This window comes from Aedes albopictus, chromosome 3 (assembly GCF_035046485.1).
Source record: "Aedes albopictus strain Foshan chromosome 3, AalbF5, whole genome shotgun sequence".
Classification (NCBI taxonomy): Eukaryota; Metazoa; Arthropoda; class Insecta; order Diptera; family Culicidae; genus Aedes; species Aedes albopictus.
In genome coordinates, this window is record NC_085138.1 from 172,049,493 (window position 1) to 172,073,715 (window position 24,223).

General features: G+C 46.0%; 1 protein-coding gene across 7 annotated transcripts in view; it reads left to right on the forward strand.

Moving 5' to 3' along the window:
- Positions 1-24,223, forward strand: part of LOC109406152 (hemicentin-1-like) — a 184,792-nt gene that overhangs the window by 95,718 nt on the left and 64,851 nt on the right. For 6 of the 7 annotated variants that reach the window (XM_062842175.1, XM_029862557.2, XM_062842170.1 and 3 more), the window contains 2 exons: positions 7,794-8,559; positions 24,051-24,196. In XM_062842175.1, the coding sequence (XP_062698159.1) occupies positions 8,499-8,559; positions 24,051-24,196 (207 nt within the window). In that variant the 5' untranslated portion in view covers positions 7,794-8,498. Of the gene's footprint in view, positions 1-7,739; positions 8,560-24,050; positions 24,197-24,223 lie in introns of all 7 variants that reach the window. The other variant, XM_062842171.1, reaches the window with a different exon arrangement.

Genomic DNA, 24,223 nt, shown 5'->3' on the forward strand with positions numbered 1-24,223 from the left:
TTGGTGGAACTCCAAGCGATTTTAACAGGAATTAGAATTTTTCTTCAAGAAATCTTTCAAGGATTCTTTTAGTAATTCCTCTGTAGATTCCTTTTGATATTTTAGTAGGAATTATCTCCAGGAACTATTTCAGATTATTTTTAGAATTTGTTTAGAAATTTTGGGAAAGAATTTCTTCAAAACTTCTTTTGTGGATTTTTTTTTGCCATGAATTCCTCTTTAAAAATCCAACGGAAATTCCTCAAAGAGTTTCTCCAGGAATTCCTTGAGATATTACTTTAGGGATTCCTGTAAAAATGTCTACAAAGGTTGTTTTTGACATTGCTCCTGTGATTCTGTCCAAAAAAGCTTCTGGGATACCTTCGAAGATACCTTGGGTGAATGTCTCCAAAAGAATTCAAAAGAATTTCATGAGAAACTTCAGAATAATTCCAAGGAAAAACTTCTGGAGGATTTAAAAAAAGTTTGGTGCAACATCTTTCAGAAATGTCAGGAGTAGTTTGCGAGGAAATTCTAGAAAGGACTCTGACGAACACACTTCAAAAGTTTCTGGTGGAATCCCTGGCGAAAATTCTTAAGTAATCCCTGAAAGAACTCCTGGAATTACCCAAGGGAAATTTTTCGACGAATTTCTTGTCGAGGTCCTGCTTATATTTTTGAAAACCAAAGTTCTGGGGAATTTCTTCATAGAATAAGTGAGAAAATTTCTGGAGGAAAGAATTTTTGAAGGAATCTGTAAAGGAATACATGGAAGAACTGAAATCTCTCTCCGACACTTTCAAAATTATTTCTTGTAAACATCGCTGAAAAGTGCCAAAGAATAAAGCTCTAGAAAAAATACACTAACGGCTTATCTGAAGGAATCTCGGAAAAAAGGTCTGAATAAATCTTTAAAGAAATTTATAAAACAGTTTTTGGAGGAACTTCCAAAAGAATCTCTCAAGAATAGAGAAATTTCTGGAGGAATGACAAAGAATAACTCTTGGGGGATTTTTCGAATGTCTGAGGAAATCTCTGGAGCATTTTTGTTGGTATTTCTGGAGAATATAAGGAGGAATACTTGAAGAAACTTCTGGAAGAATGCCAGTAAGAATTTATTGAGGAATCCCGGAAAAAAATCTGAAAGCGGTGGAATTCTTGCAAACTGTAAAGAAAGTTCTGCCAAAACGACATTTTTTCATTTTTTTTTTGTATTTGTGAATTTTAACTTAATGCTAATTCTTCACACCGAGACATTTTTTTAGGAATCTCTAGAGGTACACTTGGAGAAATCCCTGGGAAAACCACTTGAGGAATTTCAACAAGAATTTCTCGAGAAATTTGTACAGGGATTTCTGGAGAAATTCCCTAGCGAAATTGCTGATGGAAATTTAAAAAAATGTTTGAAAATCCCAGAAAGAATTCTTGAATAAAAAAACCTGAAAAAACCTGTTAACTAGTTCCAAGTAGAATATTTTGATAAATTTCTTGAGAAACTATTGGAGAAATCCAAGAAATTCCTGGCACGGAAGATTTCCTGAAGGAATTCTTCGGAAAAATTTCAAAGCAATGCGTAGAAAATTGGTCTGTCTACTTCTTCAAAAATGTACTTTGATTCTCAAGTGATACTTGAAAAAAAATCAGCATGGATATCTGAATCAATGTAAGTCCTGCTGCACAGAAATCTTCATGATTTTCGTTTTTTAAAGTGATTCCTCCTGATATTCCTCCAGGCATTTTCCGCTTTCTTCCGAGAATTTCAACTGCAATTCGTCTAGTAAGTTCTCACAAGGATCCTCTCGGAATTCATCCTAGCTTTATTTTTATACGTTCGAATAGGCGACATGTATTCCTTCCAGGATTCCTGCTATCTTTTCTTCTGGGTTATTCTCTAAAGCTATTTATAAAGATTGTACTGTTTTATGCAAATTTTCGAGCAACCATATGAAATAGCATTTTGTATGAAATACTGATTTTTGAGCAAGAGGGATATTTATTATTTATATGGATTACATATTTTCACTCTTACTTTGTATGGGATACAGACTTTTGAAACGGGTGATACCGATTCTACCAAAAATCATCTAGTCTCGCTGTTCCCAAAGTACCTCTACCTTCAAGCTTCTATTAGAGTTTTCTTTCAGGAATTTCTATTGAAAATCATTCTAGGATTCTGGAAGGAATGTTCTTCTCCATTCTCAATGGTATTGCTCTAGATATTCTCAAATTCATCTAGGTGTTGCTTCCGATATTCCCACGGAATCCAAAAAAGAATCCTTCAGAAACTTCATCCAAAATTCGTCCCGAGATTTCTCCTGGAATTTACCTAATAATTCCAACCGAAATTTCTCCCTTGATCTCTTCAGGAATTTCTCTTGTGATTCTCTAGAGATTTTTCACGGTATTCCTTGAAAAATTCCTCTCGAGATTCTGTCAGGATTTCCCAAAGGCATTTCTTCCATGTTTCCCTGGATTCCTTCAGTGTTTCTCTTCAAGACTTTTCAGGGATCGCTCCCGGAAAATTTTTCGGTATTACTTCCGAAATTATTTGAAGGATTTCTTTTCGGTTGACCGAGGATTCCCCTTGGATTTTTTTTTCAGGATATGTTCCGGGAATCCTCAGGGTTTTCTTCAGGAATAGCTTTCAAAATTTCATCAGGGATTCTTTCCAGCTTTCTCAAACATTTTCTTCCAAGATTCATCCAGGAATTTATTTGGGCATTTCTAAAGAAATTCCCAAGGCAATCGAAGGGTTTGCTCCCGGTTTTTTCATGGATTCTTCCGGCGATTTCTTCAGGGTTTCTTTCATGGATACCTCCAGGAATTCCTTCAAACATAACTCTCTCTTTTTTATCAGCATTTTTGTCGGGATTCCTTTAAGGGTCCTTCTCAGTTTTCCCCTTCAGATTACTCTTGGTACCTGTTGAAGACCGGGAACAATATGGCACCGTGCCTTCAGCAGGGCATATAGAACCCATCACGGATTCCGTGGCCACATGCTACAAAGCAATTAATAACTTATTTGATACATACATTTTAGACACTTAACATAGTCAAAACTTACAATTACGGTGACTTATCCACATTAGAATCTAACAAGGCAAACTATTACGGCATCTAGCAGGGGTGCCCAAACTATATTGTAACGTAACATGACCCTTTTAAGTTTTTTTTTCCAAAAACTCTTCCATTGATTTCTTTTGGTATTCCTCCAAATACTCCTTTTGGGCGATTTGCCATAGATTTATCCTTCGTTACAAAATTTGTGGGTGGCGCCATACGCCATTTATGAATGCTCCGTGACGGTAGTGAAGAAAAAGGAAAGGAAAAAGACAAAGATTTCAGGGCCATCTATTGATATTTCTATGGTAGACCATGATGTCAACTGACAATACTTTCCTATTCGTTTTGAGTAGTGATCTTCTTCTTCCCTCCTTTTAGTAGTCCGGTACCAACAAGGACTAGAATATAATGTTTATTAAACCCCAAGAGTCCTGCAGATCCAAATATGTACTGAGCTTCCAATTATAAGTACCTACAGGGGATAGACAAAATTATCAAGACAGGCAAAATTTCACTTTTCAAAAAATGTTCAACTAGCTGTAACTTTTCAAAAATGCATCAATTCTCAATTTTTTACTTTGAGTTCATCAACTAGTTATGTATCAGGGGTAAAAATTTGGAAAAGATCAGGCTATTCTCCACGAAGTTATAAAGATTCTTGAAAAAGGCATAAATATCCAATGGCTAACTTTGAGCTGTTATATCTCCGGATTTGATTAACCGATTGCAATGAAATTTTGACCATTAATGATTTTTTTAAATGAAATGTAAAAAACATTTGACTTAACTTAAAAAATTTCACAAGAGAAAAAGTTATAACGATTTTATTTATTTCACGATTTTTTAGTAAATTGGTCTATTTTTCATATGCACCCCATTCCTTTTTTCAATTTATTGGCGGCTATGTTGTTACTTTCATTCAAAACACATTAATATATAAGTCAATAAGAGGGAAATTAAAGGAACTATAATGTGCATCTTGAATTTGAAACGATGTTGAAATTTTGGATAATTTAGTGTTTTATTAGAGAAATAATGTAATCATTATAATTTTCTTCAGTGTTAAGAATTTTAAGTTTAATCAATGGTTTTTCGAAGCTCATTACAGGGGATAGACAAAATGATCGGGACAGGCAAAATTTTTACTTTTCGAAAAATGTTCAACTAGCTGTAACTTTTCGAAACGTGCATCAAATATTCTCAAATGTTCACTGTAAGTTGATTAACTAGTTGTGTATCAGTGGACATATTTTGGAAAAAAATCGGGCTATGCTACACGAAGTAATAAATATTCTAGTAAAAGGTATAATTTTCAGATAGCCAGCTTTGAGCTGTTATATCTCCGGATTCAATGAACCGAATGCAATGAAATTTTGACTATTTATGACTTATATAATGAACTTTGAAAAATAGTTGACACAACTTAAAATTCTTAATACGGAAGAAAATTATAACGATTACTTTATTTTCCTAATAAAACGACAAATTTTCTAAAACTTCAACATCGTTTCAAAATTCAAGATGCTAATTATAGATTATTTAAATTCCCTCTAATTGTCTTGAATATAAATATGTTTTGGAGGAAACTACCAACATAGCCTTCAAATAATAGAAAAAGTATTGGGATGCATTTTAAAAATAGACCAATTTACTAAAAAATCATAAAATAAATTAAATTGCTATAACTTTTTCTCTTGTTAATAATTTAACGTTGTGTCAAAAGTTTTTAGGAGATCATTATATAAGTCATAAATGGTCAAACTTTCATTGCATTCGGTTCATTGAATCCAGAGATATTACAGCTCAAAGTTGGCTATCGGATAATTATACCTTTTTCAAGAATCTTTATAACTTCGTGTAGCATAGCCCGATCTTTTCCAAATTTTGTCCACTGATACACAACTAGTTAATCAACTTACAGTGAAACTTTGAGAATATTTGATGCATTTTTCGAAAAGTTACAGCTAGTTGAACATTTTTTGAAAAGTGAAAATTTTACGTGTTCCGATCATTTTGTCTATCACCTGTATATAAGTAATAAATGGTCAAAATTTCATTGCATTTGGTTCATTAAATCCGGAGACATAACAGCTAAAAGTTGGCTATCGGATAATAATAGCTTTTTGAAGAATCTTTATAACTTCATGGAGAATAGTCCGATCATTTCCAAATTTCTACCACTGATACATAACTAGCTGATGAACTTACAGTAGAAATTTGAGAATATTTGATGCACTTTTCGAAAAGTTACAGCTAGTTGAACATTTTTTGAAAAGTGGAAATTTTGCTTGTCCCGACCATTTTGTCTATCCCCTGTACGTGTTTGTCCATTGGGACGGATTGAAGGTAACGACATGTCTCAACAAGCAAATTATCAAATTTGAATGTATAGCAGGTTACTTTCCTCAGAACACCGGAATGTACGCTATATTATCATATGCGGAAACTTTTGAAATATTTCATTGGGGAAATATTTATTATTTCAACATTTTAAATATTTTCCACATTGATTTGCATGAAATTCGTAGTTTTGGCTCATTTCTCTCTCATACAAAATGTATGAAAAAAAATTACCGATAGAATATTTTGAAACATTTTGCAAATGAAAATATGACTTGAATACTGATAGTATGTGGGAAGGAGCCCGATGTACAATCATTTTTTTATAATCTGTTCATTCAGACATAGCGTGAAGGTTAATTTGCCCTGTTGTGGTGTAAGCTGAGCTTCAACCCCCGAGCTCCTGAGTTAGTCTTAAGATTGAATAATCAAAAGTATGACAACACATAATACTCCAAATCATTGCAAAGCATCAAGAAACATGACATTCAAAGCTTCAATAAATGTTCAAATTCTAGGTTCAGCAGTCAAAAATTCCTTGGAACAACAACGGGTTTAATTAATCCCTACGTTACGGCAAGGTTTATTACCATCTTCAGGGAAAACTGGGGATTTTATTATTTAATTTTAGCTCCTTATTGTTGCTTTTTGGTCATTGTGTAAACTTACAATTATTTGGTCCGTTTTGTGTCTATAGTCTTTGTTAAGAGTTTGGATTTTTTGGTAGTATGTACATGTGCTAAAGTAAAATTTAAATTATTTCGAGTGGTATAATAACTAGTCTACAAACTTACGTAAGTTTTTTTTAATATTTTTTTCTTACTTTCTGGGAACCGGACTGGAGTATTCGAGTAGACATTTTTTGAATATATTACACTAGTTTACAGCATTTTTGAACTCGGTAAGCTGATGATCATTTTTGGTGTAGAATCATGCCCTGAGTTCGAAAACGCGAAGGAAAAAAATTACAGTAGAGCGGAAATTTTTTCGGCTTTTCATACAAGGTTGATGATTTGAAATCGAGTATTGTTCTATATAGCCGAGGCGGTAAACGCACGGGTATTCAGCATGACCATGCTGAGGGTGACGGGTTCGATTCCCGGTCGGTCCAGGATCTTTTCGTAAAGGAAATTTCCTTGACTTCCTTGGGCATAGAGTATCTTCGTGCCTGCCACACGATATACGCATGCAAAAATGGTCATTGGCAGAGGAAGCTCTCAGTTAATAACTGTGGAAGTGCTCATAGAACACTAAGCTGAGAAGCAGGCTTTGTCCCAATGAGGACGTTACGCCAAGAAGAGGAGAGGATTGTTCTATTTTTAAGCAACGTTGCTCATTTCACATATCTCATTCTCCGTATTCAATGCTCCGATTGAGCTGAATTTTTTACTGTAACTCGCCTACATATGATATGCCAAATAAACGTTGAGAAAAAAATTTTAGATTGTTTTTTCCTATTGAAAAAAAAATACATTTCTTCATATATTTTTGAAAATTTGGCTAAAATTTAAGGAGATCGTCCCTAAAACTCGCCAATATCTGAATTTCATCAATCTGACGCAAAACCTGCATTCAGATGATCGAATGGTATTGTATTCAGCTTTTAATTTATGGAAAAATATTTAAAATTGGTTGAACAAAACGCAAGATATCTGAATTTTAGTTAAATCTATATTTTTAAAAGTTTTAAAACTCGATATTGAACTAAAACTCAAAACTGTTCAACTTAAAAAAAATTGTGAAGCACGGTTTCTAAATCAGTGCTAAATTGTACTTCATAAATTTTGGTCATTGACAGAAGTTCACGACTTTCGTTTTATTTTGTAAACTAGTGTTACTAGTGTTGGTTGTATCTTAGCTGTGCTATATTGGGCGTTAATGGTAATTGGGAATTGTTTGAATAAAATCCTCCAGTTTACCCTGAAGACGTTCATCAACACTGCCGAAACGTTGTGACGTATTAAAATCGTTGTCGTTTCAAGAAGATTTTTGACTGCACAGCCATTTAGTGCATTCAACAGTCGAACACTCAAACCTCCAGATTTCCAAAGCCTCAATTTACTCGCAAGCTTTCCCTACACAAACTAGTTCTATTATTCATAAGAGGGGGAAGTCATTCAATTTTGTCGTCGTCCTGGAGCCTGCATTCGATTCAAACTATGAAAATATTCCTTACTATGTGACTGAAATAGCTAACCAAGTTACAGCGATTGTTGTCATGGCACGGAGAAAGGCCACACCACAGCCATGGAATATTGAGAGGCTTATACACGATGGTGTTTTTCCACCACACAGCAGTGGAACAGTTCTCCATAATCATACATCAACTGGGGAACTCCCTTTCTTTCGTTTCAAAGTCAACTATGGCCAGCTTGCTCCACATGATAAAAGTGAAATATTTGTGCCAACAGGAAGACAACTTCAGAGCGGTGCCGGAGGCAAATGTGAGAAGTACACACCAGAGGAAAAACCGAAACCCCGAAGAATATACCTATACAGTGAAAGGAAAAAATATATAACACGAAGTAAAAAGTGAAATGTGTGAAAGATATATGAAAAGCCCACAAAAAGTATGACTGTGAATAATCCAACAGCTAACGGAGCCAGCAAAAAGTGACTAAGGCTTCCACATAGCGACGACCTTATCTCCGTTTTTCTGTTCCGCTTCGGACGTTCTCAGCAGTGCCCAATGAGGAAGCTCATTTGAATTATGAAACTCGTTCGTGACCATCCGAAGCCAAACATGGTTGCAGCGGTTGTGACAATGACGAAGGCATCGTGAAGCCCCAATCGAGTTGTGCTGAACCAATTACCTTTGTCTGTGTTTTTGCGCTTTCGAGCACAATCATAATTAATTGAAAACTGTTTCAATGGAAATAAAAACTCCTCCCACGCAGCAGCAAGGACGTGGACTGCCTTCGTGAAAATATGTATAAATTAAAAAAGCACAGTGCTAGTGAACGTACAACGTAGCGGGAGTTCCCGGCGACTCTCGGAGAAACGCTCAGCTATTCAAACAATCGTCGATGCGCACAAAATGGTGACTATCCAGCAACGGCGTATCGTCAGCAAAACTCACTTCTAACTGGGACCGTGTGCAGTGCTACTTCACTACTATGAACACGAAGCTGAGACTAATTGCATCGTTGATTAACTTCTTCGTCATTGCAGTGGCAGGTAAGTGACGTACTGTATTCCTGGCAGGGATGCCAATGGAAATGGAAAACGCTCAACAGCTCTGCGGCTAGATTGCAATTCATCAACTCGGGCTTAATGATGGTTCCGTTGCATACACCTATCCCCGGAACCAGGGAGAAAACAAGCTACATTATTAATAATCCATGCTGGCTGGGGTTCTACCACTTGGCTGGTTTGCTGTAAAACATCTCATCTAATAGGAACAATGTTTGTTCAATGCCAACAGCACATGAACGTAATCAGTTTTCTAGTGGATCCGGTACAGTTTATTAACCATGATTGTGTTTTAAATTGTGTTTGGAAGCAAATAATAAATGTTTTCACATTTCAGTGAAATGCTTCTCGTGAAAATGAAATTTAATCGGGATTCATATGAAGCGATTCTGTTTTTCACTATTTTGTTGCTAAACTGTTCAACAATTTAAAGGCGTGTAATAATTGCGTGATTAAGGCCTAATAGATCAGAACAAGGCTCAAAAAAGAAACTGACATTTAGGAAAATTGATCCATCCTTGTGGGTTTTGTGAAGACCGTATCCCGGCTCATCATATTAACAAACTGGATAGTTCACTTGAAACTCTTACGCAGTTTTATGCACCGTGCATCGTTGCAGTGATCAGTCTGGTCAGCTTCTCAGGAAAGCCGTTTTCGTCCATTGCGTTATGCGTTAAGATCTTGTATTCACAGCATTTCTGGAGGATTCACCGTTCGATGAAGGTATGTTCCATTATCGACCGGTTGTTGATGAAGCCGGCTTGATAACTTCTCACGAGCTTATTCATTTTTGGTGACACACGATGGAATATGATTTGGGATAGCATTTTGTAAAATATGATGACTTTGAACTTCTTACGTTCCGAATGGTCGTCTTTCTTGTGAATGGGGCATTGGGAGTTAACTCATTTCCGTCCTCTGTTCCATTGGCGTAGTTGTTCCTTCCATCTTTCGATCACCTTACGTCCGTCCTTCAAGAGGAACCCGTCCTTTCGGCTCGCGGCACGAAGCCGTTGCGGGATGCGTTGAGTTTCTCGCAGAGCTTCCGCCCGCGTTACTCGGGAACGGCACAGCAGTTCCATTTCTACGCACTCCGCGTCTTCCAGGCGGCGCTGTTCCCTCAAAAGAGGCAGGTCTGCTGTCTTCGCTTCTGTTTGTAACGTTCCACGTTCTGCCGGGTTCCTTGCTGCAGCATTACCGCCCATTCTGCGTTCTTCTACTCCAAAATCACACTACACTCCTCGTCGAACTATTCGTTTCGTCGATCTCTTTCTGCGCACCCGATGTTCCCGACTGCGTCGTTGATGGGTGACTTTTCTGAACTCTAGCAGTCCTCGAAAGAGGCCACATCGAAGTCATCTTCACGCGGAATCGCTGCCTCGAGATGCTGCGCGGATGCTGCGGCGTCATCCGGTTGCTTCAGTCCCTCTAGAATGCATCCTAGCGATCGTTGGTACCGTACATGGCTGATGACGGAAAGTTTTGAGCGCAGTTTGATTATCACCACGATAGGTCCTGGATGGCGATGATGTCGGAGAATTGACGTCCGTTAATCAGAACGGGGTCGATTTGCGATTCCGTTTGCTGTGGTGATATCCAGGTATAACAATAAGGGATGGCGGGTACAAACTGTACGATTTTAACGTCGTGGCTTTGGCAACGGTTGTACTGGCGTTCGAGCTGCGCGTAGAGTTTGTGGACGAACCGGAATGTGGGCTGTGCACGTTGATTATTCTGAAGGTAAATAATCGGCCCTTGATCCTCTACCTGTACATTCTTTCTTCGACAGGCCAATTAGATTTCATTACAAAATTAACCATTGCTCTATAGATTAACTGCGTAGCCGTTAATGTGAAATTTCAGGAGGTTTGAGGTGGAAGTTTGAGCCTCAATACGCCATAATACGCCGCGTTCCATAGTACCGGGCCCAGGATGGACCTCTGCGGTGATGTTGTAGCTCCTCTCGCCTTCCTCGGAGTCATAGATAACACCCTATTCTGGAAGTAGCTCTCTAGTATCCGGCATAGGCTAACCGGGACTCCTAGATGGTGTATTGCGCACTCGATGGCGGCCCAGCTAACGCTGTTGAACGCATTCTCAACGTCCAGCGTGACGACCGCGCAATAACGGATTCCAGTTCGCTTCTTTTGGAGCGCTATCTCGGCTGTTTTGGTTACAGCCCTAATAGCGTCCACCGTCGACCCTTCCGGAAGCCGAACTGGTTATCCGAGAGACCAGAGTCATCGGGTTTCTCGGTATAGACCCGCGGTCATCAAAGTGCGGCCCGCGGGTCGCACGTGATGTCTAGTTCTCTATGTTGTCGTAGAATTCCTTGCAATGTTTCTTATGGAAGCTGTTCTACTCCAAAAATTATCAAGAATAACGTGTTGAATGTTTAACAAATCTACCCAGGTGTTGCAATACGACCAGTTGAAAAAATGGGCCTGAGGATCACTGGTATAGACCATCAGCCTCGACAGAATGATCCGTTCTAACAGTTTTCCGGCGGTGTCCAGCAGACAGATAGGTCTGTATGCCGACGGGTCGCCAGGTGGTTTCCCGGGTTTGGGCAGTAGAACCAATCTTTGCCTTTTCCACCTCTCTGGAAATTCGCCTCTGTCTAGGCACATCTGCAAAGCCATTCTGAACATGTCAGGGCTAGCCTCGATGGCCGTCTTGCTGGCTAATGTCGGGATACCGTCCGGACCCGGAGCCTTGTTCAACTTAAGCGACTTCGCTATTGCAATGAGTTCGTCGTTCGTCACCGGGGCTACCTCGCTTTGGCCGGTTTGGCTATAGGGAAGGGGGCCCATGGTCTTGTATCGTGGCGCGGGAACAGCGTTTCCACGATCTTCTGCAGCATTCGGAGCGTTCTGGGGGCGCTGACGCGCCCTTCGTTTTGGCCATGACTGCTCTGTAGGCATCACCCCATGTGGTCGTGTTGGCTGCCTGGCAGGGATTTTCGAAGCACGCCCGCTTACGTGCCTTAATCTCTTTATTCAGTGGCAGTTTAGCCGCCCTGTAAGCCTCGAGATCACCGAAGCGGAAGAGCTCGTCACGGCACTGCGGCAACAGTGCGATGTTCAGGTGGCCGCCACAGCCGTCAGGCTGCGGAAGGGGCCAGCAGGGACACAGATAGCTCTGGTTCAGCTACCTGTGGCGGATGTTAAAAAATCCGTTAAAGTAGGGAGTATTAAGGTGGGCTGGTGTGTTTGTCACCTGACATTCCACGAGCCACCTGAGGTTTGCTTCAGGTGTCTGGAACCAGGACACAAGTCGTGGGACTGCAAAGGCCCCGACAGGCGCAAACTGTGTAGGCGATGCGGCGCTGAAGGTCATAAGGCCCAAAGCTGCACGAGTCCGCCCATCTGCATGATCTGTACCGGGAAAACCTCGAAAAACAGACATGCGATGGGTGGTCCAGGGTGCCCGGCCTTTAAGAAAGCCGCAGTGAGCAACAAATCACAGTGCAGGTAACGCAGCTGAACCTGAACCACTGTGATGCGGCTCAGCAACTGCTTTGTCAGGCGGTTTCTGAGTGGGAGACGGATATCGCCATCATTTCGGATCCATACCGAGTACCCGCCGGCAACGGCAACTGGGCCTCGGATGGGACCAGGAAAATGGCGGCGATATGGACGACGGGTAAATACCCCGTGCAGGAGTTGGTGTCTACCACCTATGAGGGCTTCGTGGTCGCCAAAGTAAACGGGGTCTTCTTCTGTAGCTGTTATGCGCCTCCGCGGTGGCCGATCGAGCGGTTCACGCAAATGCTGGACCGCTTAACGACCGTGCTAACAGGGCGAAGGCCGGTGGTAATAGCGGGTGACTTTAATGCCTGGGCTGTGGAATGGGGAAGCCGTTTCACGAACCAGCGGGGTCAGATCCTGCTAGAAACACTGGCCATCTTAGATGTCGACTTGGCTAACGTCGGTACCAAGAGTACCTATAGTCGAAACGGAGCGGAGTCAATTATTGACGTGACCTTTTGTAGTCCTGGCCTAACAAGTAGTTCGAACTGGAGAGTAGATGATGGCTACACTCACAGCGACCACCTGGCGGTTCGCTACAGTATCGACTACAACAACAGCAGACAGCGGATAGAAGAAGAGGCGGCTAGGCCAAGGCCAAGCCCTCGTAGGTGGAAGACATCATACTTCGACGAAGAGGTATTTAGGGAAGCGCTCCGCCGTGAGCGAAACTTACTCGGTTTAGACGGCGACGAGCTGGTAGCGGTGCTCTCACGTGCGTGTGATGCGACCATGCCTAGGAGAGTCCACCCTAGAAATGGGAGGCCACCGGCTTACTGGTGGACCGACGCGATTGCGGACCTGCGCCGCGCCTGCCTACGGGCTAGGCGGCGGATGCAGCGAGCACGATCAGAGGAAGAGCGAAACGAACGGCGGGTGGTGTTCGCCGCTGCAAAAGCCGCGCTCAAGACCGAGATAAGAGCAAGCAAGAAGGCCTGCTTTGAGGGTCTCTGTCAGAGCGCCAATACGACCCCGTGGGGTGATGCCTACAGGATCGTTATGGCCAAGACGAGAGGTGTGATGGCTCCTACAGAGCAATCTCCAGAGATGTTGGAGGGGATCATTGGAGGACTTTTTCCGCGTCATGATCCTAGTCCTTGGCCTCCTTTCGTAGGACAGCCGGGGACTGGGGCTGGCGATGAGGAAAGGGTCACCGATGTGGAACTTGCGGGGATAGCCAAGTCCCTTAGCGTAGGTAAGGCCCCAGGTCCGGACGGAGTTCCGAACCTGGCCTTAAAAGTAGCTATTGCAGAAGCTCCCGAGATGTTCAGGTCTGCTATGCAGAAATGCCTGGACGAGGGAGTTTTCCCAGAAGCTTGGAAGAGGCAGAGCCTGGTACTATTGCCAAAGGCGGGGAAACCACCCGGAGACCCGTCGGCATATAGACCAATATGCTTGATTGACACGGCGGGGAAGGTGCTCGAAAAGATCATCCTCAATAGAATGTTGAAGTTCACTGAGGGCGTAAATGGTCTCTCGAGCAACCAGTATGGCTTCCGGAAGGGGAGGTCCACCGTAGACGCTATCTTGTCGGTTACAAAAACCGCCGAGAAAGCACTCGAGCCTAAGAGGAGGGGAATTCGCTTTTGCGGGGTAGTGACTCTGGATGTAAGGAATGCATTTAATAGCGCCAGTTGGGCTGCTATTGCTGATGCGCTCTTGCGTCTGGGGATACCGGAGTACTTGTACAAGATTCTCGGAAGCTACTTCCAGAATCGCGTACTAGTATACGACACGGAGGTGGGTCGGAAGTGCTTTCACATAACCTCAGGAGTCCCACAAGGTTCCATCCTGGGTCCGGTGTTATGGAATGTCATGTACGACGAGGTGTTGAGGTTAGAGTACCCAGTGGGAGTGGTGATTGTCGGATTTGCCGACGATATTACGCTCGAAGTCTACGGTGAAACGTTCGAGGAGGTGAAGTTGACTACCGACCACTCGATCAAGGTTGTGGAGGCGTGGATGCGGTCCAGAAAACTGGAGCTGGCTCACCACAAGACAGAGGTGACGGTTGTGAACAACATGCAGTCGGCGCAGCAGACGGAGATCAGTGTAGGAGAGTGCACTATCCTGTCGAAGCGCTCTGTCAAGCACTTGGGCGTGATGATCGACGATAAGCTTACCTTCGGTAGCCACGTCGATTATGCCTGTAAAAGAGCCTCCACAGCTATTGCGGCACTGTCCCGGATGATGTCCAATAGCTCAGCGGTGTACGCCAGTAAGCGCAAGCTTCTGGCTAGTGTTGCTACGTCCATACTTAGGTATGGCGGCCCGGCGTGGGGTACCGCGCTAAGTACTGAATGCTACCGACGGAAGCTGGAAAGTACTTACAGGCTTATGTGTCTGAGGGTTGCAAGCGCGTACCGTACCGTGTCACACGACGCTCTCTGTGTCATTACTGGTATGGTGCCAATCAGCATTCTTATCAGTGAGGATATGGAGTGCTTCGAAATGCGCGGCACAAGAGGCATACGCAAGACTGTCAGGATGGCCTCTATGGTCAAATGGCAGCGCGCGTGGGACAGTTCCACCAAAGGAAGGTGGACCCATAGGTTGATACCGAGGGTAGATAGTTGGATTAATAGGCGCCATGGGGAAGTTTCATTCCACCTGACACAGGTCCTTACAGGCCATGGTTGCTTCCGACAGTATCTACACCGTTTCGGGCATGCGGATTCTCCCGAATGCCCAGTGTGCAATGGTTTAGAGGAAACGGCGGAACACGTTTTGTTCGTGTGCCCGCGTTTTCGCACAATGCGTGACCGCATGCTTGCCACATGCGGGGAGGACACAACTCCGGACAACTTGGTCCAGAGAATGTGTAGGGATGAGATTAGCTGGAATGCCGTTTCAACGGCTATCACCCATATCGTCTGGGAGCTACAAAGGAGGTGGCGCGTGGACTCGGAGAATGGCTAGTCCAGATGCAGTACAAGAGGTGGTCCAGGGGTTCGAAGTCGGCTTCGTAGGTCATACCGGTGCCCTGCGGTCGAGATCGACCCTTACAGCGATTAAGTGGCCGCGGAGAGGAAGTCCCGGTAGCGGTGCTGTCGTGGCGTCGGTCTACTGGGTTGGATCTGAGCCCGCGGTTGGAAAGGGGTCCCCGGCAAGGGTCGGGGTAGGTGAGACCCTGCTGTCTGCAACCTACGGATGCAGCTGATAAGGCCTGAAGGGTAGTGATACCCTTGCCTTCAGCAGGTCAGATCGGGTTGCATGTGGGCATCAGTTCTTGATGTCCGCTCAGCAGTAGGGCGCGGGCGGGGTTGACCCTGCCCGCCTTCCGTGGACAAAGGGAGTGGCGAGGACCACTCGGGAAACTGGCTAAGCGCCAGCATGCTATCGTGATGGACTCTCCAGTGCGAGTCATCGATGTTCGTTGCTGCTAGGCTACGGCAGCTAACCTTGAGGGTGCGATATGCACTAGCCCCTCTCTGAAGCAATACCTTCTTGGTGGTTCCGGAGAGACGTAGGGTTTGGCGACCATAGGAATGTGTTTTAGTGGGTCGAGGAGAGAGTAGTCCTGGCTTCTACCGGCATTGTAGAAGACGGCCTCATCCCCACACTACCCTAACCTTCCTGTTAGGGTGTCTGATGAGCAGATTTATCCCCCTATGGTTTAGAAGGAAAAAAAAAAAAAAAAAAAAAAAAGCCTCAGTTCGTTCAATTCTATCCTCAACGGTACGAGCCCTTTGCATCCTTCTTCTAGCTCTTAGGCAGGATGCGCGGAGTTCTGCGATTTCTGGACACCACCAGTACACCGGTTTGTGTCCATTGCTGGGTAGGGATCACCTTGGCATAGCGGCGTCACATGCACGGCTTAGGGTTCCGACTAGATCATCGCTGGATAGATCGTCGGTGTTACCCTCCATAAACAATCGCTCCACAAATGCCGGCTTATCGAATCGCGAGGTCAGCCATCCCCGATGGCGGTCGATGACCTTCGGCTGTGGCCGTCTTCCGCCGTGTTCCACTCTGTACCGAATCGCCAGATGGTCACTATGCCTGTATCCATCGTCAACCCTCCAGTCCGAGCTAGGGTTTAGACCCGGGCTCCAGAAGGTTACATCGATGATGGACTCTGCACCATTCCTACTGTAGGTTTTTTTGTCGCCTACGTTCGCGACATCCACATTCAGCCTAGCCATAGCTTCGAGTAAGGCCCAGTCTCTCGCGTTAGTCAAGCGGCTACCCCACTCAATCGCCCAGGCGTTGAAGTCTCCACCGATGACCACGGGACTCAATCCCACTATTGCGCTTGTTAACGATTCCAGCATAGACGAGAACTGGTCTATCGTCCACCTGGGAGGGCATAACAACTGCAGTAGTACACCCCGTTGATCCTCTCTATTGCGAAGCCCTCGTGTGACGTGGGAATTATTTCCTGGGCCGGGAAACGACCGGTTGTACATATCGCCGCTAGCTTGGCTTTATCCGCTACCCAGTTTTCGTTATCGGGAGGGATGCGGTATGGGGTCGATAGTAGTGCGATGTCTGTACTTGACTCCAAGACTGACTGCCATAGCAACTGTTGTGCGGCTTCACAATGGTTCAGGTTTAGTTGTGTAACCTGCATTATCGTTTGGAACTTCGACCTCCTCGCGTGCCTGGACATTTAGGCCCACCCGTCGTGAGGCCCTTGTTCGCCGTGCAAATCAGGCATTTTGGTGCAGAGTTGCACTCCCTGGCGATATGACCTTCTGCACCGCACTTCCTGCAGAGCTTACTCCGGTCTGGGCCTTTGCATGCCCAGGACTTATGCCCTTGCTCAAAGCACTTGAAGCACGCCACTGGCGGCTCGTATATGCTGATCGGGCACACTGACCAGCCTATCTAGAACTTGCCGACTGCAACCGCCTTGTTTGCATCCCCTACGGGGAGTTTGAACGCGGCAATTTGCGTGCCAACCGGACCCTTACGCAGGCGGATCGAGCAGTTGGTACATCTATCTCACACTGCTGTTTGAGTATGGCTGCCAGCTCCTCTGCGTCGGTAATCTCGTCCAGGTTTTTACATTGAAAAGTTGCCTCTGCCGTTAGGGCAGAGGTTTCCCTGCCCCTTGCGCGTTTCGCAACCGGCTTGGCAGCCTGGTTACCTACGCTGGCCTTCACCTTCTCTGTCTTCGGCTTTGCACCCGACTCTGCCGGACGCTTCTTGGGTCGCGTCTCCTCAGCAGGTTCAGCAGGCTCAGCAAGGAGGAAGCTGTCCGTTTGGGTGGACCGCTCTTCCCTGCTCGCATCAGCAGCACTTCGCTCTTCCACCAGGAGGTCGTACTCCTTCTTGGTCAGAGCCAGTGATTGCGGAGCTTCAGCAGGCCCTGTTTCAGGTCCTTGCTGATTGTAGTCCGCCCGCTCGTGTAGCCGATCAGCTCGTCCAGCTGTTCGGCAACTACCAACATCTTTGGTAGCCCGCTCCTGTTGCGGTTCAGCGCCCGCGTGAGGTCCGCACCGGTCATTTGTGCTTCCTCCGTTGCCCCTGAAATCTCGTGTATTGCGAAAAGCTCTGAAGGTACTCTGAAACTCCCTTAACCCTTCAGCGCGCGCGCTGTTGTAAAAAGTACAACACTACCAAAAAACCTCGCTTTTCGTATACAGCGCGTGCGCGGTGCAGTTTCGGTTGCTTGATGGTGCGCGTCCTGGAAGGTAAAAACCTTTTAAAACACCCTAAAACAACCTTTATTCCCCTGTAACGTATGTCCCATGATACCCTCAGATCGTGAAACCACTCGAAACCAGTTGTAGCTTCTCGAATCCCCTAAAACATGCTAAAACGCCTTAGAAAGCAACTGATTGCGCCAGTCTTAAATTAGAATAATCAATTTATGTTGCATGAGCCACCCTAGTGTGTGGTCACTCACATCCACACATGTTTGCCCCGTACGCAATATGCAATAGGCTTTTTGATACCGATCGCCTCCCAATCGTACGTGCCTATCTACCTGCTTCTGCCCAGCAGAGGCAGTAGATCAGAGAAACAGTTGTAAATAAACCTTCGCCGCGATCACTTTTCCCGAAATAAACTCGTTTTGTATTTACGAAATAAAGTGTTGAGGTCATTAACCGCGAAGTAAACAGTGTTCCGTATTCAGAATATCACCGCGCGAACCTAGTTAGTGATATCGGGATTGAGTTAAGACGTCGTCGCTCTATGTGCGTTAACATAATTGGTCCTTCGAGCCGGATATGAACCAGCGACCTATGGATAGAGTGAATGAGGAGGAACTGTCTGAATCAGTGTGCTATTTTCTGCCGCACCACGCTGTATTGAAACCGGACAGCACAACAACAAAACTTCGCGTTGTGTTTGATGCCTCGTGCAAGACCACGTCCGGCGATTCCCTCAACGATGGGTTGATGGTAGGCCCCGTTGTTCAGGACGACCTGATCTCGATACACGCTCGTTTCCGCCTGCACCGAATCGGCTTAGTAGCCGACGTAGCGAAAATGTACAGGATGATCAAAATGCAGCCACGAGATCAGAAGCTACAGCTGATTTTGTGGAGAGCCACGCCAGAGGAACCTATACAGGTGTTCCAGTTAACGACCGTTACGTACGGAACCGCATCCGCTCCGTTTTTGGCTACACGTTGCCTAGTACAGCTAGCAGAAGAAGGTCAATCCACCCACCCAACTGCAGCGAAAGTTGTTCGGAAGGATTTTTACGTCGATGACATGATCACTGGCGTCGATAGCCCTGCAGAAAGCAAGGCATTAGTGGAGGAGATGGTCAACCTGACCGATTCTGCCGGTATGATGTTGAGAAAGTGGAATTCGAACTGCGGTGAAGTGTTGAGCGAGCTGCAACCGCATCTACGGGATGACCGAGTTGTATTCGAGATGGATTCCCCGCCGTCGATCGCTACCGTGAAGACGCTGGGCCTTGTTTGGTGCCCTTCATCCGACGATTTCTACTTCACGGTGCCAAAGTGGAATACGACACCGGTGGTTACGAAGCGAATCGTGATTTCCGATGCATCCAAGCTTTTCGATCCCTTGGGACTAATAGGACCGGTGGTCGTCGAAGCCAAGATCTTCATCCAAACTTTGTGGAAGTTGCTTGTGAACTGGGACGATCCGCTCCCGGAAAACCTGCAAACTATTTGGTTGGAGTACCGCAGGAACTTGAGTGCTCTCGAGTCCATCCGTATTCCACGATGGGTCGGTTACACCAAGAAGTGCACTACGATCGAATGGCATGGATTTTGCGACGCTTCCGACAGCGCATACGGCGCGTGTCTGTACCTCCGATGTAGCTACGAGGATGGCTCTGTGCGCGTTCAGCTGATGATGTCCAAGTCACGAGTCGCGCCGTTGGAGGATTTGAATAAGAAGAAGCGCAAGCAGTCGACGCCACGACTGGAACTTTCATCCGCTCTTCTGTTAAGCCATCTCTACGAAAAGGTCAGCCAAGCCACTGGACTAACAATTCCGTCGTTCTTCTGGACAGATTCGAACATTGTGAAGCATTGGATTGCGTCCACACCATCCAGGTGGCAGACCTTCGTCGCGAATAGGGTGTCCGAAATCCAGCACCTGACGAAAGGAGGAACAGGGATTGGCGGCATGCACCGTGCGGTGCGAAAAAAGGGTGTGCTTCACACAATCGCAAGTGCTCGTCTCCCGTTTTACCGAGAGACAAGAGACGTATGAGTGAGAGCTTTCGTAATTGTGCGAGAGACAATCGCAGCACTAGCTCTACGGCGCAGGGAGTAATGCACGGTGCTTGGGACTGCGCTTGTCTCCAAACAGAAAAAAATCAATTAATAAATTAATTGAAGAGTTTGTGTTTTCGGCAAAGTTGTTAAGCTTGTCAAGGGTTGACAAGTGATGGGTCGTTTGATTCGAAATTTTTGCAATCATGCGTAGTATCAAGCCAAGTGCTAAGTACGGAGACAAGCACCGAGAGAGTGCAGCGTGAGAGACAGGAGAGCTCCAGCGCGCGGCAAAGCAAGCGAGCAACACACAACCGATTGCGCGTACTCGTCTCCTTCTAGTTTGTTGTGCTGTCTCGTAGCAGAGTGTGCAGCACGCAAAGAGTTTTGAGTCGCACCCTATCCCTGGAGGAATCTGGAATCACGTCGCAGGCATCGAAAATCCAGCAGACGTACTGTCGCGAGGTATTTCGGCCACGCAGTTGGAATATCACTCCCTCTGGTTCAACGGTCCAGTTTGGCTGAGTCAAGGTCGGAATTTCTGGCCGGAGAACTCCGAAGTCGACGTTGAACAGCTCGATCCTGCTTCCCTTGAAGAACGAAAGTCCGTAGCACTACCGCTGCAAGCAGCAACTCCGAACGAGATCTTTTCGCTGCGCTCGTCACTATTCGCTTTGGTTCGACTGGTAGCGGTAATCCGTCGCTTCCGTCATAACGCCCAGAGAGCTAACAGAAATGCCCGGAAACTCGGTTCAGTCAGCACGCAGGAATATGAAGAAGCTTTGTTGCAGCTGGTTCGTCTGTCGCAAGAAGAATGTTTCCCGGAGGAGATTGCAAGTCTGTCCCGGGAGGATCAGGTGAAGCAGTCGTCCAGAATATCGTCTTTGAATCCCAAACTACGAGATGGGATACTCCGCGTTGGCGGCCGGCTCCGGAACGCATCGGTTTCCGAAATCGGAAGCATCCAATGATCATCTGATCGTCATCCCCTCGCCACGTTGGTAGTTCGTCATTACCATGTAAAGATGCTTCATTCCGGACAACAAGTCGTCATTGCAAGCGCCAGAGAACGATTCTGGATCCCGAGCATTCGGAACCTCGTGCGAAAGGTCCTGCATGAGTGTATTACCTGCTTCCGAATCAAACCTAGATGCCAGGAACAGCTGATGGCAGAGCTGCCACCTGAAAGGGTCAACCCGGCACCACCGTTCCTCAAGGTCGGTGTAGATTATTGCGGCCCGTTTCTGATCACCTACCCACTGCGTCGCAGTTCTCCCGTCAAGTGCTTCGTAGCGATATTTGTCTGCCTTGTCACCAAAGCCGTTCACGTGGAGTTAGTCGCCGACCTCACCACGGCCGCGTTCCTAGCGGCCCTGCGGCGTTTCACGGCCCGTCGAGGACGTCCAGCCGTAATCATGTGCGACAATGCCAAGAACTTTGTTGGAGCCAGGCGGGAACTTCGGCAGCTGTTAAACCTGTTCGAGCAGCAGCAATTCCAAAACGCTGTAGCCAGCAACGCCGCGGATGAGAGAATCGAGTTTAAGTTCATCCCGGCCAGATCGCCTAATTTCGGTGGTCTGTGGGAAGCAGCCGTAAAAAGCTTCAAAAACTGCTTCAAAAAGATCATCGGAACTCGGACTCTCCTGTATGACGAGATGCAGACGGTGCTCACCCAGATCGAAGCGGTTCTAAACTCCAGGCCCCTCACACCACTCAGTAACGATCCTGGAGACTTCGAAGCGCTTACGCCAGGACACTTCCTGGTTCAACGTCCACTGACGGCGATTGCTGAACCCGATATGGAGAATGTTCCAGCTAACCGTCTCTCCGTCTGGCAAAGGGCGCAGGACTACGGCCAGCTGCTCTGGAAGAAGTGGAGCACGCTTTACCTCTCCGATTTGCATAACCGGACCAAGTGGACCCGCCAGCGGGATAACATCGCCGTTGGAACCATGGTTCTGCTGATGGACGAGCGGCTTCCGCCGTTGAAGTGGAATCTCGGCCGCGTTACCGAAGTATTCAGAGGCTCCGCCGATAACATCCGTGTGGTAGACGTGCGCACAGCAAATGGGGTTTTCCGACGAGCGATTTCGAAGATTTGCGTCCTTCCAATCAGGGATAACGCAACATCTACCAGCGATGAGGCATAATTCGCCTCCACCGGTGGTGCTTCGGCACCCGCGGAGGTCCGTGCGGCCTCCGCATCCCAGTAAGTTATGTATTTTATCAATATTTCAAAAAACTAAAGGAATGTTCATACCCCAAAGCCGTCGTTCTACCCGTCCCGGGTCTCCGGGACAACGTATTGTTTGGAGCCAACCGATCTTCCGTCCAAGACCCTGTCCATAAGTCCACCGATTCGAGGTATAATCGTCTGTTGGTGAAGGTAGTTGTAAACGTCCAGTCCAGTCCAGAAGTCCTGTGATGTCCTGTTGGTTGAATCGAAGCTCTTTTCCGAGCCGTTTGTTCCGAGTCCATTGGATTTGTTACTTTGCGAATCTAATCACTTCCATCTCGTCGAGGTACAACCTGACCACTACCGCTGGTTTAGCATGCTGTAGCGTCAGTTAGAGTTTGGCCAACTCATCGACCGTCGTCATAGTTGCCGGATCAGCCCGAGATGCGGCAAGAGCTCGCCGCGACCGTTTGGTTCAGCCTTGACACCTGGATTTGGTCTGTATCGCACCACGTTTTCATCCGATTGGACATCACCACCGCCGCTGGTAGCGGCCGCGGAGGCCACGGAGGCCTCCGCTCCAGGCAAGTTGTTGTATTGTACATAAATCCAAGTGAAAAAGCACCCTCTCATTTGCAGCAACGTTGACCCCCTCCCTCGTCGTCGAGGACGACCGCAGGACACCCGCAGGACAACCGCCGGACGACCACAGGACAACCGAAGTACACCCACAGACACCCCGAAGAAACTTCTTAGCGATCGATGCTTATCTCGCTCGGATCACCGACCGCATCGTCAAGTCCACCGAAGAATCCACCACCGGCAGACCGCCGAACGTCGTCAGCAATCAAGTTGCAGTATCTCCCGATGATCAACCAGCCGTATCCGTCGAACCTCCACCACGAAGAATCCGAAGCACATGGCATGCTACCGCCTCCGAGCCGTCCGAGTACGGCTATCCAAGAAGACCAGCAGCGAGAGCGAGCCGGAGAAAGCCCGTCGTCGTCGCCGACAGTCGACCACCCAGAAACCATCCCGTCGAGGTCCGCGGACCTTCCCCGCGGAGCAGAAGCACCGAGAGAAGAAGAGAGTGATTATTATGAATAATTTGAAGTCTAGCAACACCTTGAATTAGAGCCTTATGCTAGTTAGGAACAAATTCCATAGGTTATCAAATTAGTTGAAATCCGTTGCTTTCAAGGCGGCCGGCGTATGATTGCGCCAGTCTTAAATTAGAATAATCAATTTATGTTGCATGAGCCACCCTAGTGTGTGGTCACTCACATCCACACATGTTTGCCCCGTACGCAATATGCAATAGGCTTTTTGATACCGATCGCCTCCCAATCGTACGTGCCTATCTACCTGCTTCTGCCCAGCAGAGGCAGTAGATCAGAGAAACAGTTGTAAATAAACCTTCGCCGCGATCACTTTTCCCGAAATAAACTCGTTTTGTATTTACGAAATAAAGTGTTGAGGTCATTAACCGCGAAGTAAACAGTGTTCCGTATTCAGAATATCACCGCGCGAACCTAGTTAGTGATATCGGGATTGAGTTAAGACGTCGTCGCTCTATGTGCGTTAACAGCAACCAAAACCTCCTTCTTCCAAAAATGCCCCTGCAATTCTTTGTAATACTTACCCGTGGAAACTCGCTGAAATTTCTCCGAGAATTCCATGAAAACCTTTCAGACCCCTTGTGACGCTCCCGAAGCCCTGTGAAATCCGCAAAATCTTACATGAAAACGCCTGAATTCCTACCCTCAGATATGCTTCTGAAAACCGACTGCAGCACCCTCAGACTTTCTGTTAGGAATGCAAAGAAAATGGATCATGTGGAGAAAAAAAAGGTTGAGCACGAGTTAAACATGCAACTGACTCTAGAGCATGTTAGTTCAACAATATTGCGGGCAAAGATCAGATTGTATATATAGATGCTTAAAATGTAATCACTGTAACATCAACGCAGTAACAATGCCATCGCTTGATTGCTTGGCATTAACAACTCAATTTCCACCCTTAAAAAGGTGAATCGCAATTTACCGCAAAGCTATAGAGATAAACCGTAGTAACGTTTTAGGTGTTTCATATCGATTCTATCTCTTTCCCCCGATTGCATTAGATACCCTCAGTCCCGACCTCCAAATGTACTGGGAGAACAGCATGGTGCATCCGTACTTCGATAACACGACCAAACGAGACGTGACTGCCATCGCAGGACAGACCTGCCAGCTGCACTGTCGAGTCAAAAGTCTGGGAGACCGAGCGGTGAGTGTTCTACTACTTTTTCGACAC